The 21,364-nt window shown below is 38.6% G+C and overlaps 1 protein-coding gene across 2 annotated transcripts in view; it reads left to right on the top strand.

Annotated features, from left to right (window-relative positions):
* Positions 1-21,364, top strand: part of DOCK1 (dedicator of cytokinesis 1) — a 318,400-nt gene that overhangs the window by 281,535 nt on the left and 15,501 nt on the right. For both annotated transcript variants that reach the window (XM_050899443.1, XM_050899442.1), the window contains exons 45-50: positions 537-713; positions 1,728-1,811; positions 6,721-6,858; positions 10,560-10,705; positions 15,061-15,259; positions 20,648-20,801. In XM_050899443.1, coding sequence (XP_050755400.1) covers positions 537-713; positions 1,728-1,811; positions 6,721-6,858; positions 10,560-10,705; positions 15,061-15,259; positions 20,648-20,801 — 898 coding nt within the window. The remainder of the gene's footprint in view (positions 1-536; positions 714-1,727; positions 1,812-6,720; positions 6,859-10,559; positions 10,706-15,060; positions 15,260-20,647; positions 20,802-21,364) is intronic.

Below are 21,364 nucleotides of genomic sequence, written 5' to 3'. Positions count from 1 at the left end.
AGAAGTCATCTCTTCAACATATTAAACTTGATTTCCTTGGAAATACACCAGAATAATCACTGCAGAAATATCTGCTTGATTTTTGAGCTGCTTAGGATTACATTTTCCATCAGAAAATCCATGTTAAGTTATCATTTCTTTCTTACTGTTACATTAAGCTGGATCTTCTTTGTACTGCTAAAACTCACCGACTCGTAATCTCTGATGTTCTCCATAATCCTCCAAAAACCTCACATGATTCCTGTCAGAGCCTTTCTAAATGTTGTGCTGTTGTGCTGACATGTAATCCATCCTACAGCAGCGAAATGCATTTAACTTTCTCCACTGATATTGATTATCCTATCAGTTACCGCAGTATATAGATACCAAATATCTAAATGCCGGAAACCACCCTTTCTGTTAATTATTGGTTAAAATATCTTTTGTTCTGAAATTCCTGAAATGTTTCTAATCGTGGTGGTTTGGTGGACAGCCACTTCTGTGGCAGGTTAAAACCTCTGCTCCTTGGTTAAAACCTCCTTTTGTTTTTATTTTAGGTTGAAATTAGTCCACTGGAAAATGCAATAGAAACCATGCAGCTAACAAATGATAAGATCAATAATATGGTTCAACAGCATTTAAATGATCCAAATCTACCCATTAACCCTCTCTCGATGCTACTTAACGGCATTGTGGATCCTGCAGTCATGGGAGGGTTCACAAACTATGAGAAGGTAACGTCAAAATTATCTGTCCGGCAGTGCTTCACCTCTGAGAGCACGGGTGTGTGTGTGTGTGCATTTGTGTATAAACACTATGTGAGTCTCCCCTCATATGTGTTTTGTAGAACGTTGCTTAAAAGTTACCGTTTTTAATGGCTTTCTGGTATTTCTGGGTATATTTTTGTCTTCCTACATTGGAAGTAAGAGTTGGTACGCTTGGCAGCGGGAGTACTTATGTAGGGACGTGGTGGACAATTGCTTACTAGAGTTAGACACTGAGACCAACGGCAGTCCCAGGGTGTGCTCTCATGCGCTTGGACATCGGAGCTGAAGCAGGAATTTCTGGGTGAGCTTCAGTGACCAAAGTAACTGATTGCAATTCTCTCCTTTGCTTTCAGATGCATGAGTTTTTAAAGGATTAATCAAATGGTAGAGAGTTCTGAGATACCAGTTAGTTGCAAATATGTCTAAATAATCTTAACTGCATGTTTGCAACATTAGCTTTTAAAGTTATATGGGATAAGATATTAACATTGGGAAACTATAAACACTGTATCTATTATTTATGTTGTGAATATTAATCATATTAAGCTAGCATACACAAACAACATGTATTTTGTAACATAAATGGGGAAGGTCCATGCTGACGGACATGTTGCTGTATCCATCCGTGTCTGTCCTGTAACTCTCACCCATTTCATCTCCTAAAGTTTCTTATGCCCTGGGAACTGCTAGAAAGACATTCAGAGATGTGCCAAGTCCTCTGCAGGGTTGCCTGTGAGATTTGGTCTTGATCACCATGTGCTCCTCTGCCTACTTCACTGATAGCAAAAGATTAATGTCTTAATCTTTAAACATTGTTAAATTCTAGATTTTCCTAGATTTTCACTTTGTATTTGTAGCTTTTACTGCTGTTTTGCAGAACTTTTGGTTTGATTCATTTATCTTTGCTGTAGGTAATTCTTCGCTGGTAGTAGATGTTGATTCATTTTCTGAAATAACTGCTCATTTCTCTCTCTTTACTAGGCTTTTTTCACTGAAAAATATATGCATGAGCATCCAGAAGATCATGACAAGATTGAAAAACTGAAGGATCTGATCGCTTGGCAGGTAAAAAATTTTAAGGCAGGTTGGTCAGGGCCAACTGCTGTACAAAGACAGTTTAGTGTCACTTTGGAGAAAATTCAGACATTAAACTCTTCACCCCGTGTACACTTCTTTGCCATTTAAAACTGTCTTGGAACTTGAGCTAAAGTTCATCTTTTCAAATCTGACATCATTTGTCATTTGATAAAGCCTCAAGGAACAAACATGATCAACCCCTTTTTTTTCTTTTTTTTTTTTTTTTTTAATAACCGTAATACAGTGAAAATATCCCATCTATGTCAAATGAGAAAATATTTTGTAATAATGTTGGTTGGTATTACTGGCAATTTAGGTTTGCATTTTAATTTTCTGAGGCTGATTTCAGAAATTCTTCTCAGACAGTAGGATGAAATGCCTAACCCTGAATCCCTCCTCCTGCTTGCACACACTGGGACAGTATTTCTTCACATATTCACTGCTTTCTTCAAACAACATATTTTCCATTTATTAAACTTTCTATGTATACTTACAGTACCTTTTAGCACAGAATATTAAATGTGAGAGTTGCAAAAATTAACTTGCATGCAAAATATTTAGTAAATTCATCTAAACGTTGTGAAACCTTTGCTTCATTTGCTATATAACTTAACGTGGTACAAAGACATTAATGATTCATAAAGCATGTGAAATTACCTGGTACTTTTATGATGACATGTTAGAACAGAAATCATTTAAATATAAGATCACACAGGTAATAGTTCTTGAACCGGGAATGGAACCCATGTTTCCAGCCCTGTGCCGGAGACAAAGCAGGAACCCTCTTGCATGAAGAACTGCGTTTACGTGTACCAAAGGATATTTTTCAGGACAAACAAGAAACAGTTCCAATTTTGTTCCATAGTTGTATACGGGACATTTTCCAGTGGTCTCAAGATAATTTTATGATAACTAAAAAAATACCAATATGATTGAAAGTGTTTTTCCCACAGAAGAAGAAAGTGCATCGTTGTCTTTTTATATTCAATTTTGTCTTTGTAATAAAGGGAATAATTTACATTTCTATAGGTTTCAATCTTAGAGGTAGTAGAACCAAAGATACAGAATTAAAAAAAAAAAAAAATCCTCTGAAGACCATAAAACGATCACTGAATAAAAACTCTTTTGGTCTGCCAAAAAAATTATGTATTTATTTATTTATTTTCCTGTGAGCTTTTACAGAAGATTAGATTTTAGGAGCTTTAAGTTTTATAGAGGAAAATAATTTGATCCCAGAAGACTAACTTCATGTCAGCTCTCTGTCTTTGCCTCTGATAGCGGTACTTCAAATGAATTACAAACGCACTTTTCCTCAGCAAAGATTCACTTTGGTGACATTTGTGTATTAAAATAATATTACTATTTGAAAATCTGTATGGCAGCTAATCACATTGTATTTCAATTATTCAGTGGTTTTAAACACATAATTTCCCATCAGTATTGTAGTTCCAAAACAATAGGAACCAGAAAAATCGAGAGAAGGGATCAAAAACTATTTTTATATTTGAAAATTCTTTTCACTAAAAGGTCTAGCCATTTCACAGTGGAAATCAGTGCTTTTAAATTACCTTAGACGTTTCATGTACATTTAATGTAGCCTAAGACTTAAACCTCCTCTCAAATTCTTTCAGTTTTCAGAACACAGGCAGCATAAGTAGATGGGAGCGGGGTGGGGAGCTGACTGCCGAAGATCGGCCGGTGTCAGGAGAGGGAGTTGTTATGGAAACTTTCTGAAGTGAGGCAGTGGTCTGGATTCATCACGGGCTTCGCAGTGATTGAAAGCAAAAATGAGTTTTCATTTTTCAATAACGTGGGGCTTGGAGTTTTGTAATCACACGGAGATTTTCTTTATGCTGTATAAATCAATCTGGGTATATGAAATAGTAGCCTGACAATCATATCATCAGCTGACTAGTTAAATTTAATTTTTCTTCTATCCCTTTGCCTTACCTTTTTCTCCATTGTGCTGTGGAATTCATGCTCTTCAGGATATTATCCTTTTATAATTCCTGTGAACTTCAAGTATACGATTTTTTTCTGTTTATGATTTTTTTCAGATAAATATCATTAGTAAAGCAATGTCTGTTTTTGTCCATCTTAGTGCTTTTCCAACTTAGAAAAAAATGTTTCCATGCAACTACATCATTTCAAGCTGATCTTTTATTTTAACGTGAAGATAATGAAATGATTGATTGAAACGATGGTAATGAAATGAATGATCGATGATGTTAGTCACTCTGCATTTAGCTAATGTATTTACAGCATACCAAAACTAGTATGTCACATAAAAATCTTGTGCTACTTCTACATAGCTGAAAGAATTGTAGCATACCAAACTAAGTTTTTATGATCATATTTTATGATACCATTATTATGAAAGATTTTCTTTTAAGATTTAAGATTTAAGATTAATTTTAATAATTCAAATCTATGTAGCTTTTTCATTCTTTTCAGGCAAGCAGATCAAGATCTTTAAAAAAAAAGAAAAAAAAATCAGGAATAATTTTAAGTTGCAGTGGAACTTTATACAATTTTAAAATCCATAAAGATTTGAGTTATGAAATAAGTGCTATCTTGAGCTGGTTTCCTTTCTCATTCAGCTCACTTGTTTCTAGCTCAGCTACTTACGTTACCTTTACTTTTTCATTCACCTCTCCAAAGGTGAGGGTGCCCCGTAGGGTCTTTTGAAATAGAGCCGTAAGCAAACCCACCCATTGCTTCAAAGCCAAATGAATTGGCAATATTGTGAACGTGGCAAAATTCTGCCTCTGTCTCCACATCCGATGAAGATTCGTATAGGTTTAAAATTCAGTGTCACTCGTCGCCAGATTTCCCTGGGTCAATGTCTGGAAAAGAAACATTGGAAGAATTTTGGAGTTAGTAGAAGAAAGTGAAGCAGAAATGGTAGAGCAGTCCGAAGGTACTTTCTTTCTGTACTTGATAAATGTTTAAAGGATTAAGTGGTCTTGGATAGGGAGACCAAATATGCTGACTCTGAAATCTCACAGAAGTTCCGTAGCAAACCCATGGGAAGTTTATTAAATTCAGCTTCTGTTAAGGAATAACAAACCTTTTCTTCTTCTTCTTCTGTGGTTTCTGGTTTTCTTTCATTCCCTTATAGTTGGTGCCTCCTCTTGCCTGTTCCTCAGTCTCTTGACTCAACAGTTCCTGTACCAGGAGGCCAGCAACCTTTAGGTGCTCACGTTTGCCCAACCCAACCCACACTCGCTCCGGCAGACCTGGCCATCAGCCCTCCTATTATTTTGCTTCTCCAAGTGCCAGAAGCTCTTCACAGCTGGCACAGCTCTCCACCTGGTGTATGCCAACAGTGAACCCTCCTTAGCACCTTCAATTTGGGGCACAGAAGGAAGCACCTACATTTTTTTTCCTGACTGGGACTTTTCCCTACAAAAAAATGTCATTTACTTCATATTGCTTGATTTTCTAAATTGGAGATGTCTGATCCCTAGGACAGGCTCATTAGTGCATTTTCTGCTTGTAAAAATTATCTCGGAGCTGAATCTTCAGACCCCACGTGTACTTCATCTTGGTAATTTGATTTTTCTAAAAGAATCCATTTAAAAAGTCAGCAGGTTCTTTTAAATAAATGAGCCAAGTGACCACTTATCCCTGCAAAATAGGAGGGTCATAGTGTGGCCTGATAATTATGAAAATTTGGAAATTCATTTACTTATTCAGAGCATGGAAGTTTTCTGACTTTAATGTTTAATTTTTGTAGAGTGCAAATCCATATGGCTATAAATAGAAGTGGCTACACTAAAAAATTTTGTCATTATTCTTACTTCTCTTTGTAGCCTTTTAGGAGAATAAACTGTGTCCATTTAAATAGTGCCAAATCACAGAGAATCATCTTGATAAGATTTCTTGAGTTTGTTCATCTGTATTCATCTGTGTATTTATTATTCTCCTTACTAACAAAGCTACTCCTTCTGATTGCTGCTCAGTCTTATTAGAAAAATCTGTTTTTAATCAGTATTATGATTTAATTATGAATTATTAAGAAGAAGCCTCTTAGCTTGATTGCTGCAGAGAATATCTAAGTTAGAATCAGAGCACTGTGTGGGCTGAAACGGACCTGGAAGAGGAAATATTTTTCCTAAGCTGGAGGTAGAAAACTCTAATAGTGTGTCTGGATAGCTGTGGGAATGAAAATGTCTCTCTTAAAACATTTTAAAAGGTCAGCTACACCTCCACACTATGAACTAATTATATAATCCTGTGTTGGCATGGATATTTTTGACAGAAGCCTTGAAGATAAATGATTATTTTCAGTTACAAAAGAGAATTAATTTAATTTTTTTTGTCTTCTGTTTTGTTCCCAAAGAAAATAAAATAATTTTTCTAAGGAGAAATGTATAGTATATAGAACTATATGTTTTATTAATAAATATTGCTCTGCAATATATACGTGTCCAAGGATGTAGCTCATTTGCAGTTTTAGAAATAGCATTTATTAAAGAAAACATACAAGTATTTTCTCCTTCAAGGTTTTATTCTCATGAAACTGGGAAAGGACTGATATTAATAACCCGGTGTGAGAGGAATATTTGTGCTATCTGATAACTTCAGCTGTGCCTCCAGTATACGATTACTAGGCAGAACTATGGGTGTATTAATTTTAAAGGACTTTAGTTAACAGAGAAAAAAGGAAATAATGTATAACACATTTTTAGATCCTTTTTTACTATGTTGTGCTTCATCGACAATGAATGATGATGATGATGATCATTATTATTGTTATTGTTACTATTATTATTATTATTATTATTATTCCATGAGATCTTTCACTCCTCTTGCAACATATGCGGGAGTCTTGCCCTAACCCTTCGCTTAGGAAGCACTGGGCAGGCTGAAGCAGCGTAACTCTGCTTTCCAGATCCCGTTCCTGGCGGAAGGCATCCGGATTCACGGGGAGAAGGTGACGGAGGCGCTGCGGCCATTCCACGAGCGGATGGAGGCTTGCTTCAGGCAGCTGAAAGACAAAGTGGAAAAACAGTACGGGGTCCGCGCTGTCGTAAGTTACCTCCTAACTTTATGTTTCCTAAATATGTGGAATTTCTTTAAATTACGGGCAACTGTGTATTTCTGTATTGCAATTCCCACTAATTAAAAAAGCAGTGTTGATGCAGCATTGCCTGGTTGTTCTCAGTGGTCATCAAATTATTAAATACCGAGCAGATGCTATAAGAGATGTTCAGAAAGCCTTGGTACTTTCATTTTCTAGCATGGGACCAATTTCTAAATCGCCTGAATCTGTTCCTTGAAAGTCAAGATAATTCTTCAATATTCCATTTTTAAGGAACTGGGTTTAAAAAAAAAAAAAAATGCCACTATAGCATGGTTCTTCTAGAGCTGACTGTCACCTTTCCGTAGATTTAATTCCTTCTGAGATGTGAGGGCTGTGCTGCTGTACAGTAGTGTGCTGTCTTATGTACTCTGGCACCACCCTAAATGTAGGCAGGCAATAAAAAGATAGCTGCTACTTAATGAGATTTAGTAGTGCTGGAGTTCATGCTTTTCTCATTCCAACGTGCTGTTTTCAGTTGCTCTTTCATCTTTAAGGCACAGCCAAGAATTTGGTGGTGTTTCCAGTGGGGTTTTGTTCTGCTTTTAATTTGAGCGTTACCCATCGGGGAGGAAGGCCAAAAGCCAGCATACAGCTTCGTAATTCAGAATATAATTGATAATTCAGTCAAAAGCCACGTGGATTGGGTGCTAATATATGATAAACGTAAAACATAAACGTGCTATAATTTTAAGGTTTATTTGTGAAATGACAGCAGTAGATGAAACTTGCATATGCAGTACATATTTTCTCACTGCTCCAGAAAATAAAAGCACATATATTGACCAGAAAAGACCCATGTGTCCTCTAACGCAGAGGTAGCCAGCATATCATGCATACGCTGCCAAGATGGGGCTTTGAGCAACCTGGTCTAGTGGAAGGTGTCCCTGCCCATGGCAGGGGGGTTGGAACTAGATCATCTTTAAGGTCTCTTCCAACCCAACCCATTCTATGGTTCTATGATTCTATGGTTCTATGACTTGGCATGCAAGTTGGCTCCCTCCCACCAGCCATGTGATGGCAAGTTGTGGCTCCTCTCCTGCCTAGTGGCTCTGCAGCCCCCCCCCCACTTTGGCAAGGGGACACCCCACGCACCCCGCTCCCCTGGGGAGGAGGATGGCACTGCAGGGTGCCGTGGTGGAGGTGGCCTGTCCTTGGCACGTTGGAAGTGCCAGGAAATTCTGGGGTCCCCCCCTTTGCTGCAAAGGTTTTTAGCTGAACTTGGAATCGTCAGATCTACTCGCTGTTGAGTTGCCTTGTTTGTTTTGGTTCAGGATACGTAAGTGGGCTTCAAGCTGTAGCACTTACCCAATTTTTAGAGAAAATTTCACCTCCAAAAGAGCAAACAGTGTGGTATCATATTTAGGACAATATGCATTTTCCCCAAGTTGGACTCAAGAATATCCTATACCAAAAACCATTTCCCACAAAGAGGACTGGTATTAAAACCAAATGATCTTGAAAAGCGGTGATTTATTTTTAAAATTGCACAGATCCACCTTCTGTCAGCAAAAGCCATCTAAAAACAAAGGAAGTCACCAGCAGACCATTAGTTACTGGGCCATGGGGCAGGAAAGCCAGGTTGCCAGCCTGCACTTTGGACTGCCGTCTCGTCTCCATCCCTGGCTTTCCCTGGCACCCTGGAAGCAGATAAGGAGCTCGCACTGTAATCTCATTAACTGTCTTTTAATAAGAAAGCCAGTTAGCAGGTCCCAGCAGGCAAAGGACTTAGTATCAAATGGCAGGTGCTTCCCTGCAAGTGAGTGGTGGCTTCCTTATGAAAATGCCAAATTGCGTGGTTGCCCCAGTTGGGGTTGGGTCATCATTTTTGGAGGTGCTGCATCAATTCGCATACGTATTGAGGCAGATATTACTTCATGGGCTCAGATTTTGAAGATTATCTCTGCAGCCATGGCGCTAAAAACGTCTGCAGTTGTGGTTTTTGCCTTGTACCTGAAAACTCGGTGTCTAAAGCACAATTGCACAGAGAGGAGATCACAGAGAAAATAGTGCCCTCTTCGTGTCCTTCCTGCCTTCCCATCCTTAAACCCTCCAAGGCAAGAATATCAGATGGGAGCTCCATCACAATCTAATCCTTAATAAATTAAGAAATAAAAGATTGAGAAATAGAAAAAAAGAAATTGATAACAATTACAAGTTCTCCAATTTTACTTCTGCCCCTAAATGAGCAGCAGTCACTAAACTGATTCTAAAAAGAATGAAGCAACCAAGATACGCCTGAACAGCCTTAAACCAGCACCCTCTTCATCCCGTTCTGATTATGGTCCCTAATGGGTGCATGCCACTGAGTTTATGAATGTTATGCCAATCACATCAATATAAACAGGGTGTGAATTTGGTTCCAAATTATCTCTGGAAAATCCCACAGAGATTTATTCTGAAGAGTGGATGGTGCGGGGTACGGTGAGGGAGAGAGCTCCAGCTTTCTGCTCAGTGAGATGCAGAGCGTCCCGGACCAAGGAGGCGGCAAGAAAGATGCTGCAGCAGGCGGGGCAGCAAAAACGTGCCAAGGGACCTTGTTCTCTGAGTGCCCAAAACCTCGGTGGAATAGTACATGCCAGTGAAGTATCCTGTTGTGTTTTATGACAGGCCTTCCTTCAGAGATTAATTTTCACTTTTGTCTATAGCGATGACTTTTTTTTTTTAATGGGAACACGGAGATCTTATGGGGAACGTGCCAGCCTTTATGGTGTTCTTCTAAGTGGTGTTCCATTTGTAGTCCTTCAAATCCCATCTTGCTAATATATTTAGGAAGAGAAAAGTTCAAATAGTAATTTATTCCCAAGGAGAACAGGAATAATTGACATTAATGATACTTGCATGTCAGTCACTTCAATAATATACATTTACATCATCAGGGAGATGACTGGAAAGTCATACGCAGGTGGTGTTATCTTTCTAATTTCACTCTTCCCACCAGTAGGAATTGTCAGGATTGATGGATTTTTATCGCTTCTGTCTTCCTTGTACAAGGCCAATTTACCAGTAGTTGACAGGGTGGAAAATATACCTGTAATTAAACAGCATGAGATTCTTATTTGTTGACTGAAAGAGTTCAATTATTTTATGCATATATCAGTTATTAATGACTAACAAAGCTTGTATAAATATTCAGAACTCTGAAATTGTCTGAAATAAAAAAGAAATCTTTCATATATTTTCTTCTTAACCTAGATGTCACTCTCTAAATTGGCTTTATTGACATAAAGTCCCTGTTAGTGCTTTTTTTCTTTTTTTTCTTTTTTTTTTTTTTTTTAAAAAACTCCATTTCATTTAAATATACTGACAGGGCAGTCACTTCAATTGCAGAGATGAATTTAAAAAAGAAGTTATTTGTAGAAAGCTCCTTTTTTAAAGCCCAGATGTAAAAAAGCATGTAAATACCATTGAAACAAATGAATTATTGGAATATGTTTAAAATTATGCATGTGCCTATGAAGACCTAAATATTTCTTCTTAGTCCTTTAAATGGATTTTCTTTAGAATTTGTTTCTTTGTTGTTAAACACAATGTATAATTAAATAATATAAAACTCTGCATGGAAGAAAAAGCATTGAACCTTTCCACATTATTTTTGGTAACCAAAAATTGTGATTTAAGAAGTAAGATCTTGTATTTCTTTATTGCAGCTTTCAAGTCTGGATGATAGACGAGGCAGTCGGCCACGGTCTATGGTGAGATCCTTCACGATGCCATCATCTTCAAGACCCCTCTCTGTTGCATCAGTGTCTTCCATCTCCTCCGACAGCACACCTTCTCGACCTGGCTCAGATGGGTGCGTAAGAAACAGTCATTCAGGGCTTACCTCTGTAAAGCATGATTTGGTGTGCACATCTATAGGTTTCGAGGATTGTCACCGCCCCGCTCCAGATCTGAGTGCTGTCACGGTGTTACTCCTTCCGATCCTACTGACTCCTCCTGTGTGGCAGCATGACATTTGTTTGATCTCATAAGGAACTGTGGGTTTTTTGGTTGGGTCTTTTCCCACTGTGTTTTATTCCAGATTTGGTTCATCATAATACCCCACAAACATTAATGTGACACAACGGTGTGAGTAACTAGTGTGGGGTGGGGATGGTGCTTTTAAGTGACAGCGTAATACTGGCTAAAAAACCCCAACCTATATAGACATTTATCTCAAGATATATTCCTTGTCCTTTTTTTTAACCAAGATAAATATAATGCTCTTCTTGGTCCTCTTTAAAACAAAGTTAAACAAAACCCTCTAAGCATTCAAATGAAAAACCCCAAACAAATAGGAGATAAATTATCCCCTTGTGAAGTATTGCAAGTGTAATAGTTCAGAAGCGATCTTTTGCAAAGTCGGTGGTGAGACGTGTGTTCAGCCGGTCCTGTCGCGGTGAACAGGTGGAGCTTGGGAGAAGGAAGGGATTAGCTGGCTGCTCAATCATTTCTCCTCGCTCTTGCTGCCAGAGGAAAAGCTGCTTATGGCAAGATTGTACTTCAAGACTTATCAAGATATTTCACGTGAGAACTGGGAATTCTGTTGATAAGCCCTGTCTCACGGTCGCATCCCTCAAAAGAACAAAATAATCTGCTTTCTTTCTGGAGTTTCCACGCAGCCTCAGAAGTCCCTTCTGCCTCTTCCTCCCCCCAGGCATTCCCGTAATCCAGAAACTCAATATTTGACCAAGGCGGCAGTTTTTTAAAAGCCTCCTGAAGGGCTGCTAACTTACAGAGATGTGCTAGAAACGTCAGGGTCCCTTGTGCACCTTCAGAGGGAGTTACTACCTGACTAGAGAGTAAAGGCATCAAGTAAAATTAAATACAGCACCTAAGGACCAACATGATACTTACCTTGATTACAAACAGTTTATTTACCCATTGGGAAGAACAGCAAACAGAGCGCAATTCAGCTCTCATTACCTCTGTAACGTGTGTGCGGTGAGTCACGCTGATCTAAATGGAGGACAGCACAGACGATAATGCATTTTGACTAATTCATCCACGAAAGTTGTCTTGCTGGAACTTGAGGATAACTACCATCCCAGGTTAGCAGGCAACTTTATTTTATCTCAGAAGAAAAACACTGATTCTTTCCCTGCCTGCCTCTACCTCTTTCTCTTTTTCCTTTCAAAATCATTATATGTATTTTTCTTTCTCCATTGGATGCTATTTTCTTAATTTTTGCATCTCCATCCCAGCTTTGTTGTGGCAGGTGTCACTTAGCAGTTTTGGAGGATCTCATGAGTCTACTCAGTATGTATCTTAAAAAAAAACCTCACAAAGATCACGGTGCAGCTCAGCTCCTGCTCTGAGCCGGGGCAATACAGCTGGAATACATGTGAGGAAAATATAATGAAAAACTATTATCACTGAGAAGATCTGAAAAAAACGCTGTCATGACAAATGCTTATTTGCTTGATCAGTGGAGCAGGAGCAGAAAAATCATCAGATGTAAATAACGTAATGAAAGACCTCAAAAATTCAAATGACTGTAAAAATCATGTGGGTGGTTTGTCACTACTAACTTGGAAGAAGTTCACCCGTGTACCTAGCATAGTTGATTGGGTTCATGGTCAGTTGTCCTCTCCTGCTTTCTGTTTCCCCCCTCTTCATATGTTAATGAGATTAGAGATGAAACTAAGAAAAACAATTAAAAATGGAGCTGACAGACTGTCTTGCCCAAATCACCCAACTTACATTTTATGCCATCTCCAGCTTCTCCTGCTTTGGAGCTTTTAAACACTAAAAACTCAAAGCAGACCTTGACATAGTATGTGTTTTACAACTCCCAACTCTATGTATAAATAAAACTCTGACTTTAAAAAAGGACCTTGGGTTTATTCACTGCTTAAAATGGGACTTAGAAGTACAAATCTGAGCACTTACAAGCAGTGGTTGGAAGCAGGGAAGTCCCAGTGTGCCTGTGTGATTTGCCGTCTGTTCAAAGTCCTAATGTACTTCAAGTAGGAGCATGGCGTGCTAGCCCATTTTATCACCGATACGTTGCATACAAATAATTAATAGTACTAATAATAGTAATGCCTGGAAGGGAAGCAATTAATCCTTGTCTGAAGAATGGCAATTCCCCTTGTAAACCCGCAGTCAGCCTGCGAAGCGGCTGTCACTGCCCGCCAGCCCAGCGGAGCCCGGCAGAAGCGGCTATAATATGCAGTCTGGGTGGCTAAAACACACGGTGTCAGGAGAGCTGTCTTCTGGTCTGGGCTTTGTCACTGATGTGCTTTGTGGCCCCGGGCAAGTCATTGCCCTCCCTTTTCCCAGTCTGTAAAATGGGATGAAAAAAGCTTGCAGTTTTGTCTCCCAACCCATGTGATTTTGGCTTTGGCTGTGAGGGTAGCAGCTCAGGGGCCATTGCCGCAGGTACTGGTTTGAGCATCTTTCCATCAAATGAGCTAACTCAGGCTGAAAACTGAAGGGCCTTTAGTGCTTCAAACAACCAAAAAAATAATAATCATTTTGGATATTGCTGCTGGATATTGCTGCTAATGGAGATGATTAGGATAACTTCACTGCAGATTGTCTGAAATATGAATCCTCCAGTATTTCACAGCGAAGATCGTGGCCTGTACGTGCATGCATCCCCATGGCATAGTAAATACTTTTCCGATGTTAAAAAGTAAGCTCGTTTCTTTGCTTGGGGATTTTTGGTTTGGGTTTGGTTTGTAATGTGATGATTTGAGACATCCTCTTAAAATCTGTCCGTGTAATTTTGACTAGGATATGATTTTAGAAGTTTGTTTAGTTTATAATATAAAATAAATTATAAAATACTTCAGCTAAGAATATTTTAGCTCATTAAGAGCAAAATATCTCTTTACCTTTTATTTAAACTAGTCATTAAAAAAAGGTGAGATAAGAGAGATTCCTTTAAACTACTGAGTGAAAACTAGCTAAAAAGAGTTCCAATATTACTTAGAATAGTGCTTTCCCTACAAAATAAAAACTCCTTAAAAAATGAAGATTTCCTTTAAAAGTTCATTGAACTACTAAAGATTTTTTCCTTTGTAGCCAGAAAAAAAATAGTCATGGACTGTAAAAATTGCAGAGCTGATGGTAGTAGTATATCAGCCTTGCCTGTATTCACACACTTGAAGCATTCCAGGTGGGAAAATACATCTGCTTTTTGGCAACTAACCTTGCCCTTCGTTATTATCTGACCGATTTTTCATTCTTCAGTTTATCTGTAATATCAGAACAACTAAGCTCAGCCCTCCTGGCTCCCCCTCGCCAGGGCATGCTGTAGGTGAGCAGAGGTGTGGATCTGTGAGTATATGTGTGCACACTCGTATGGATAAATATCCTCATGCATGCATGCAAAACCAAACGTACACACACAGGGTGTTATTACAGACGGGCATGGTGCTTGCGTCTGCAGTTAAACCTCTATACCTCATGCTTTTGTGCAACGTGTAGGTGTTTCCTTTGCATTAAGGGTGATATTGTTTGCTTTTCTGTGAAAAGGTACTGTAATTTTGAGTTACAAGGATTAGAAAGCGTTTTATGTTGTGCACGTTGAACAGAAAATCACTACACCTCTGCAAAACAATTTCTCAACTGTTACTCCTTCTCTGGGGAAAAAATATATCGTCTTTCTTCACCAAAAAAAAAAGAAAAATAGCCCAGGAGGAATTTGGGGACTTGGCTATTTTTTAAAGAAATCCTTAAAGCCATTGGTAGACATAGGGACTGCCTCCAAGGTGCAGGGGAAGGAGGGGTGACATTTCTTTAATGCATTGTACAATCACCTGCACTCGTGTAGTGCTCGTTTCCACGGGAGTTTCCAGGCGTCTGCTGGCACGCCTGCCGTGGTGCCACAGCGTGTATAGTGGGAGTGCTGGATGAGAAACTCATTTTCATGTAAACCACATACAGTGAAACTCAGGCGTTTGTGTAGCTGTAAACCAGTAAATTTACTACAGAGGAGGGAAATATGCAGTACTGGTTCTTCAGCAGTTCTGCAGTAAATTTTATTGTAAGACAGTTATGATTGTTATGACCTTCTGCCCCCTCCTTTTCTCTCTAATGAGTTTTCCTGGATTAGCAAAGCATCTTTTACTCAAGTGAGACTTTGGGAAATATGTAAATGAAAATTAGGTGTTTTGAAAATAGTATTTTATTGATCTAAGCAACAACAATTTTTTTTAGGTTTGTGCTGGAGCCCCTCCTGCCAAAAAAGATGCATTCTAGGTCTCAAGATAAATTGGACAAGGATGACCTAGATAAAGATAAGAAAGAAAAGAAGAAGGAGAAAAGGAACAGCAAGCATCAAGAGATATTTGATAAAGAATTTAAATCTACTGATATTTCTCTGCAGCAGTCTGAAGCAGTGATCCTTTCAGAAACGGTAACTTTATTAGCAAGTAATGCTTTATCTAATTCTGAGCAGTGTTCTTTCTCTTTTTAAATAAAAATGTTGATTTTTACGATTTAGTTTATTTTTAGACCAAAAATAACTCTAAGGGAATACGCTACGATGTTAATACATGTGATAAAGAATCAAAAATACAGATTTTATTTACAGTGTAAAAAAATCACGGTACCTCGTATGAAAATCTTAACCAAAAGCTATATATGACTCTCTGATAAAAGGAACAGATGGTATATCCTAAGTAAAATAAATGCTGCCATTTTAGCAGCCTTTTGAATTTATGGTTCCCAATAGATGGTGATGGGTTTTCTCATCTTTCAGCTGGCTACTGCAAGACACTTTTTGGTGGAAATGTTACAAGGTCATTTCGTGCATGGCAGTTATGTATTCTTGAAAGGCTGTTTTGAGCAGAAAATCGTAAGCAGTTCCACTGGTGGCTGCATGTAAGAACATTAACTACAGGGCATATCCCTCTTAAGCCCTCTCTTCTTGGTGTATATTTAATTCACTGAAACGGTCCTAAAGGCTTAGGTAACTTGAGAAGTTTTAGCTCTGAAACTGAAAGCAAGGCCATTTTAAGCTGGAGCAGGGAGTGCGTGAACTAACTGTAACCTCCAAATCTCTGCCTGGGCACCTGTTCTGAGGCCAATAGTTTAAAACTTGCCCTCCAGAAATAAATGTAATGTTCTTTTAAGGATTTGCACAAGTACTTGTAGAGCCAGCTTTTAACTCAGCAGAGTCTTTCGTTGGTGGCTGTGTCATTTACATTGGACTTTCAAAACTTTCTCTCTGACCTGTGATGACTAGATCCTTTAAGTCTTTCTGTGTGGTATTTGTAGCTGAATATTACTTAGATGTTCAGCCATAGTTCCTCTGTTCCTGGATTTGCTCCTCCTTTTCCATCCAGAGATGAGCTGATCTCTCAGATGTGTCTTCTGACATCTTGGAAGATCAGAGTTGTTTTGTCTGATGTGGCATAGGCCCAGTATTAGCTCAGCAAAAAACTCAGATAAAATCCCTTTTGCGCGTCTCAGGCTTTTCACCCAAACTCCTTTGAAGCCAGTGAGTTTTTCCATTGACTTCAGTAAATTTTGGATCATCCCTGGTTTGTTTAAATGGAGATTTAAATGGAGATTCCTCCTGCCAAAGCCAGCCAGGTGAGCATCATTAGAGTGTTTTCAGACAGAAAATACAATTTGCATGGATTTCCCTACGTCTCATCTTTTTGATGCAATGCATTCAACTCTGCACATTGCAGCAGTCGTATTTTAACTAAGCCTGACCATTGCAATGGCAAGACTTGCACTCGCATCTCCAGATCCCCAAACAGACTAGCAGAGCTTGTGGGAGAAGAGCGTTAGCCACAGAAGAAGAAGATTGTATTTCGGGGCAAGTCAGTCAGTTGGACTTGCTCAAATCCATCAGACCAGATGGGAGGCATCCAAGGATGCTGGAGAGCTGGTTGATGTCACTGCAAGGTCACTGTCATCTGTGAGAGGTCTTGGATATTGGAGAAGATTGCTTATGACTGGAAAAATGCAAATGCTGGCTGGAAAGGAGGACATGATAACCCTTCAAGGCATATTCCCATTTGTCATCTGAAGAACAAAAATGAGCAAAGCCCAACATGGTTTGACTCAAGTTTTCCGCTCTTCCCAGTCAAGAGCTTTCAGTGGGTGACTGGTATGACTAATTTTCCCCTGGTTATAGAGAGGGAGGGCAATTACATGTCAGAATATTACTTTGAGCTTCTTGAAGTCCATAGATCAATAATATGAAAAGGAGTTTACTGGTGAGAGAAAAACTCTCCATTTTCCGTCTCTGCAAACTTCTTGATGAGCTCCAAAATGACCAAGTCAATTTTTAATGCTTGGCGTTAGTGTGGTTCATTTTCTCTTGTAGGTGAAATAGAGGAAACACTTTTGAGATTAGTTTACAGGAGTGGTTGCACAATTCCCACTGCTGTCTTCAGGAATTTTGTACAGATAATGTCAAGCGGTTTAAAGATAAAATTTATCTTACAATTTTTGCACTCTGGAGACATGTACCCTATTAGTGATATAAAAGGGAAATTGTTATCTTTTGTGGGTAAGAATTCAGCTTTTCCATTGTTCTACTTTCGTGGGCCCTTTTTAAGTTGAAATTACTCCCAAAGCACTGTTACTGCTGTGTTTTATGAAGAAAAAGGCATTTTGATTTCTCTTGCATTAGGAACTTGGAAGCTGAAAGTTTGCTAGCTTAGAAAAAGATGATGATGAAATGGAGGGGGGAAAAATTAAGGATTGTTTTTTTCCAAAAATTTGGAATCCAGATTTGACTAGAAATGGAAATTAAAATAAAGATTTAAAGAGCTTTTAAAGGGAGATTTTAGTAATAAACTACTGTTAGTTACTAGATTTTGTATTATAGTTACTGGATTCATTCTGTTGAGAATTTTAGAACTCACTTGTACCATCGCTAATTCAATTACAAGATTTCAGTTATTTGGTGAATTTTCTAATGGATTCTTAGTTCTGGCTTCTAAAATATTTGGGGGTTTTACAGCGGAAGACATACTTTTCTTTAGTACGATGACAATTTATAAGTACCTTCAAGAAAACGACTGAAAGAATAACAGCCAGCTTGGATTTGTCAACACCAGATCGGTCAAGCCCTTCTTTCTTCTTTCTGGGACAGAGGAGGCGGCCGTGTGGGTAGGAACGAAGTGGCAGACCCTCGATGTGCCGACTTCAGTATGACTTTTGGCACATCTCACACGATGTTCTCATGAGCAAGACCGGGTGATGAAGTCTGGTCTAAGGTGATGCTGAAGGATCCACAGCAGCCTAGAAAAACTGCGCTCAAAATTGTCACGGGTGAGACGGAGTAAATGAGAACCCGTGATGGATTTGGATAGTGAGATGTGTCAAAATAATGTATGTGCAGAAGCGCAGCGCGTGGTCAGCCTCGTAATCGCTGGCTCTGTCTCATGTCTGTTTATTAATAGGAGGGCTCGGTGTGTGTCACTTCTGTTTCATCCAGGTGTCATCACGGTTTACAACCAGCCCGTGCCAGTTGTAGCTGGCAGATAGCAGGCTTGTGCTTGAAGGTTTGAAAGTCCAGTTTCAGATATTCACCCCCTCCCCACATACTCACACACAATTATCTGTTGCCTGACAACACTCGTATTCTAAATTATTCTTCGCCCACCACGAATAGGTGGTTATCAGTAGTTTGCTTTCACGAGAGAAGGCTGCATCAATAACCTTATATATGAATCGGTTCTGGATCCTGTGTTACTCGCTACTAATTGGTTGGTGCAACGTAATTGCTAGCATGATACCAAATTTACAGAGAATATCAAGTGAGAGGTGCAGCAGGCATGTCAAGACAGCGGTCATTCCCATCTCTGCAGAGCTTCTGCTACTCTTTTCAAAGATGATGTTGTCTAATTAAATGAGTGTTTCCATCACTGCAATGGACTTTCTTATATAGGAACTTCTTTTTTCCAGTCAAATTAACCTTCATGGAAGAACACGGGAAGCTTATAAAACTGCAGAATTATTTCGTGGAGCTTTTACATTTTCTTTAAAAAGGAGCATTCAGAGGCAGTTTTATCTAGTTGTATGGCTTAAATACTTTTTTCCAAATTTCACTGTACTCATAATGAATTTATTGACTGATCAAAACCCAAGCCCTAATTACAGAGATCTTATACTACTATGATCTTATCAGAAGATAAATTAAGCACTTTGGTATGTGAAGATGATCAGTAATGTCTTTATAGTTTTCTAGAGATTATGTCTTCTTTTAAGTATCACATAAACTTCTTGAACATATATTCTCATTGTTAGTTCTTTGATTCCATGAGCTGATAGCAAACCTAACACTGAAGCCAGGTAGTTAACAGACCGCCTGAAAGCTTGTGTTAGAAATCAGAATAACAGGCTGTACATTTTATTGATCTAGTGGCATCTAACATCACTCACTATTGATCTTGCTTTCGTTAGACTAAAAAAAATTAGCAATGGGTTCATTATGGATTAGTGGTCTCCAAAGAACAATGATTTATGTGAAGCTTTAAGAAGAGGATGAAGCTTGTCGATCACAGAAGAAATTAAAATTTATTTGAGATAAGTAGCTACAGACCAGGTTAACTTGGGAACTTGATTCTAGTTGTTGGGTTTTCTCTTGATTCTGGCATTGCAGCTTTCCTAATCAATTGGTGTGTTTTCCTGAGTTGCTTTTTTATAATTATATGCCTCTGAGAAAGTGATTACTTTGCTTATCCATTCTGCTAAAAATATGCCTTAAACGATCTTGAAAGAAGAAACCTTTGGAGTCTTTAGGACTTGAATTTTAGTGTCAGGCAACTTTCTGAAAGGTTACCCCGAGGTCTTGATGAACTTTCAAAAAAAACTTACGTACTTTATGGTCATTAATTTCTCATGGAAGGGTCTCAGAGACACAGCCTTTTATGCAAACCTTTTAGGGTTTATTTTCTGAAAATAAAAGAAAGCACTCATACCTCATTTTAGATCTCTCCTTCACAACATACTTTTTAAAAAACCATTACGAAATGACAAAATTCTTCAAAAAAGCATGAATTGCTGCTGGCATTTTCTGTTTTGTCCTAGTGCAGCACCTTGGATGTAATTCCCCTCTTAACTTTAGGCTGCTGCTCCGTTTTCTGTGATCTCTTGGAAATAAAAAATTCCTTTCTTCACTGCGCTTACTAGAAGTACAGGGGCCGGTGGATGGGTAACAAACATTAGAGCTCAGAATTAAACTCAGTAAAAGGAGTCACCTTAACAAAAGCATTAGTTGCCCATCAGATTACAAGTATCATTTCAGGGTTTCTGATGGGAAATTTAAATGGGCTATGAAGCAGCCAGAGCAAAACAATAGGGATATTTCAGTGAATTAAATGTAAGCACGAACAGGCACCATCAAGAAAGTGTTTCTGGACAGATGATGTCTTCCTCAGAAGAGAGTTTCACCATGCAAACAATTAAAGAGGTAAATTTTAACAGGGAAGTAGAGCTGTGTGAGAAGAAAGAAAAGATTTCGAAAGCTGTATAATCTTCTGTAAGGATATAGACTTCCTTAGCTGTTACTAAGCAAGTGTTTGGGGAATTGGCTCATTGCTTCAGAAAAATATGCCGGGCTACAGGAAAGTGTGTGCATTTAGTCTCATTGTGATTCCTGGGGAGAAGGGAAAAACATTTGGAGCTGTGAAATACTGCATTAAATCAGAAGTGTTGTATGTTATCATTGCCCTATTACTGTTTAGGAGGTAGTGGGGAAAATGTAGCAATCCCAAGGTCTGCCGCTCAGTAACAACCTGTGTTCCTTTACTGTCTCACTGGTTTTGTCCCTGTGCAGATCAGCCCACTAAGACCACAGAGACCAAAAAGCCAAGTCATAAACGTCATTTCAAGTGAAAGACGTTTCTCCGTCTCTCCATCACCTCCCAGCTCCCAAGTGACGCCACCCCCGATAACTCCACGGACAAAACTTTCTTTCAGCATACAGTCCAGTAAGTCTTTAATTTTAATTGAATTTTATTCTCCTTGAATATTTTATGCAAAATAACTTCTGGTGGGGAGATGTGTTTCCTGAGCATTGCATTACACCTTGGTTTGAGTTCTTCGAGTTAGTCTTTCTGCCGTCACCATGGGATTGCTTGCGGGAACGAAAACTTGCCTCTTAACGTCATGCTCCTTGCATTTGCCAGCAAAAATTATTTTAACATTTTACAAAAGCAAGCAAAATTGTTGCATTGAAACAGTTTCTTTTCCTTTTCAAGTAATCATTAACAATTACTTAAGTATAGAGTAACTGTCAAAAATTAGTGTTGTACTTTGGAGCATAAAGGCTGAAAAAATAATCTTTTAACGTAATTGTACCTTAACAGAGCTTTTATTTGCTACATGGTGAGTACAAGCCAGAAGGGCAAAAAAAGTCAGTCTTTCTGATGTGTTTTTTGTTTGACATTGACATCTATCACTCAGTTTTTCTGTAAAATATCATCTGTTTGCTTCAGTCTTCAGGAAACTCTATTGCAAAATGGGGTGTAATACAACACCTATTTCTTTTACA

The sequence above is a fragment of the Gymnogyps californianus genome, chromosome 6, assembly GCF_018139145.2.
Source record: "Gymnogyps californianus isolate 813 chromosome 6, ASM1813914v2, whole genome shotgun sequence".
In the NCBI taxonomy this organism is placed as follows: domain Eukaryota; kingdom Metazoa; phylum Chordata; class Aves; order Accipitriformes; family Cathartidae; genus Gymnogyps; species Gymnogyps californianus.
This window is presented reverse-complemented; position numbering and strand designations above follow the sequence as displayed.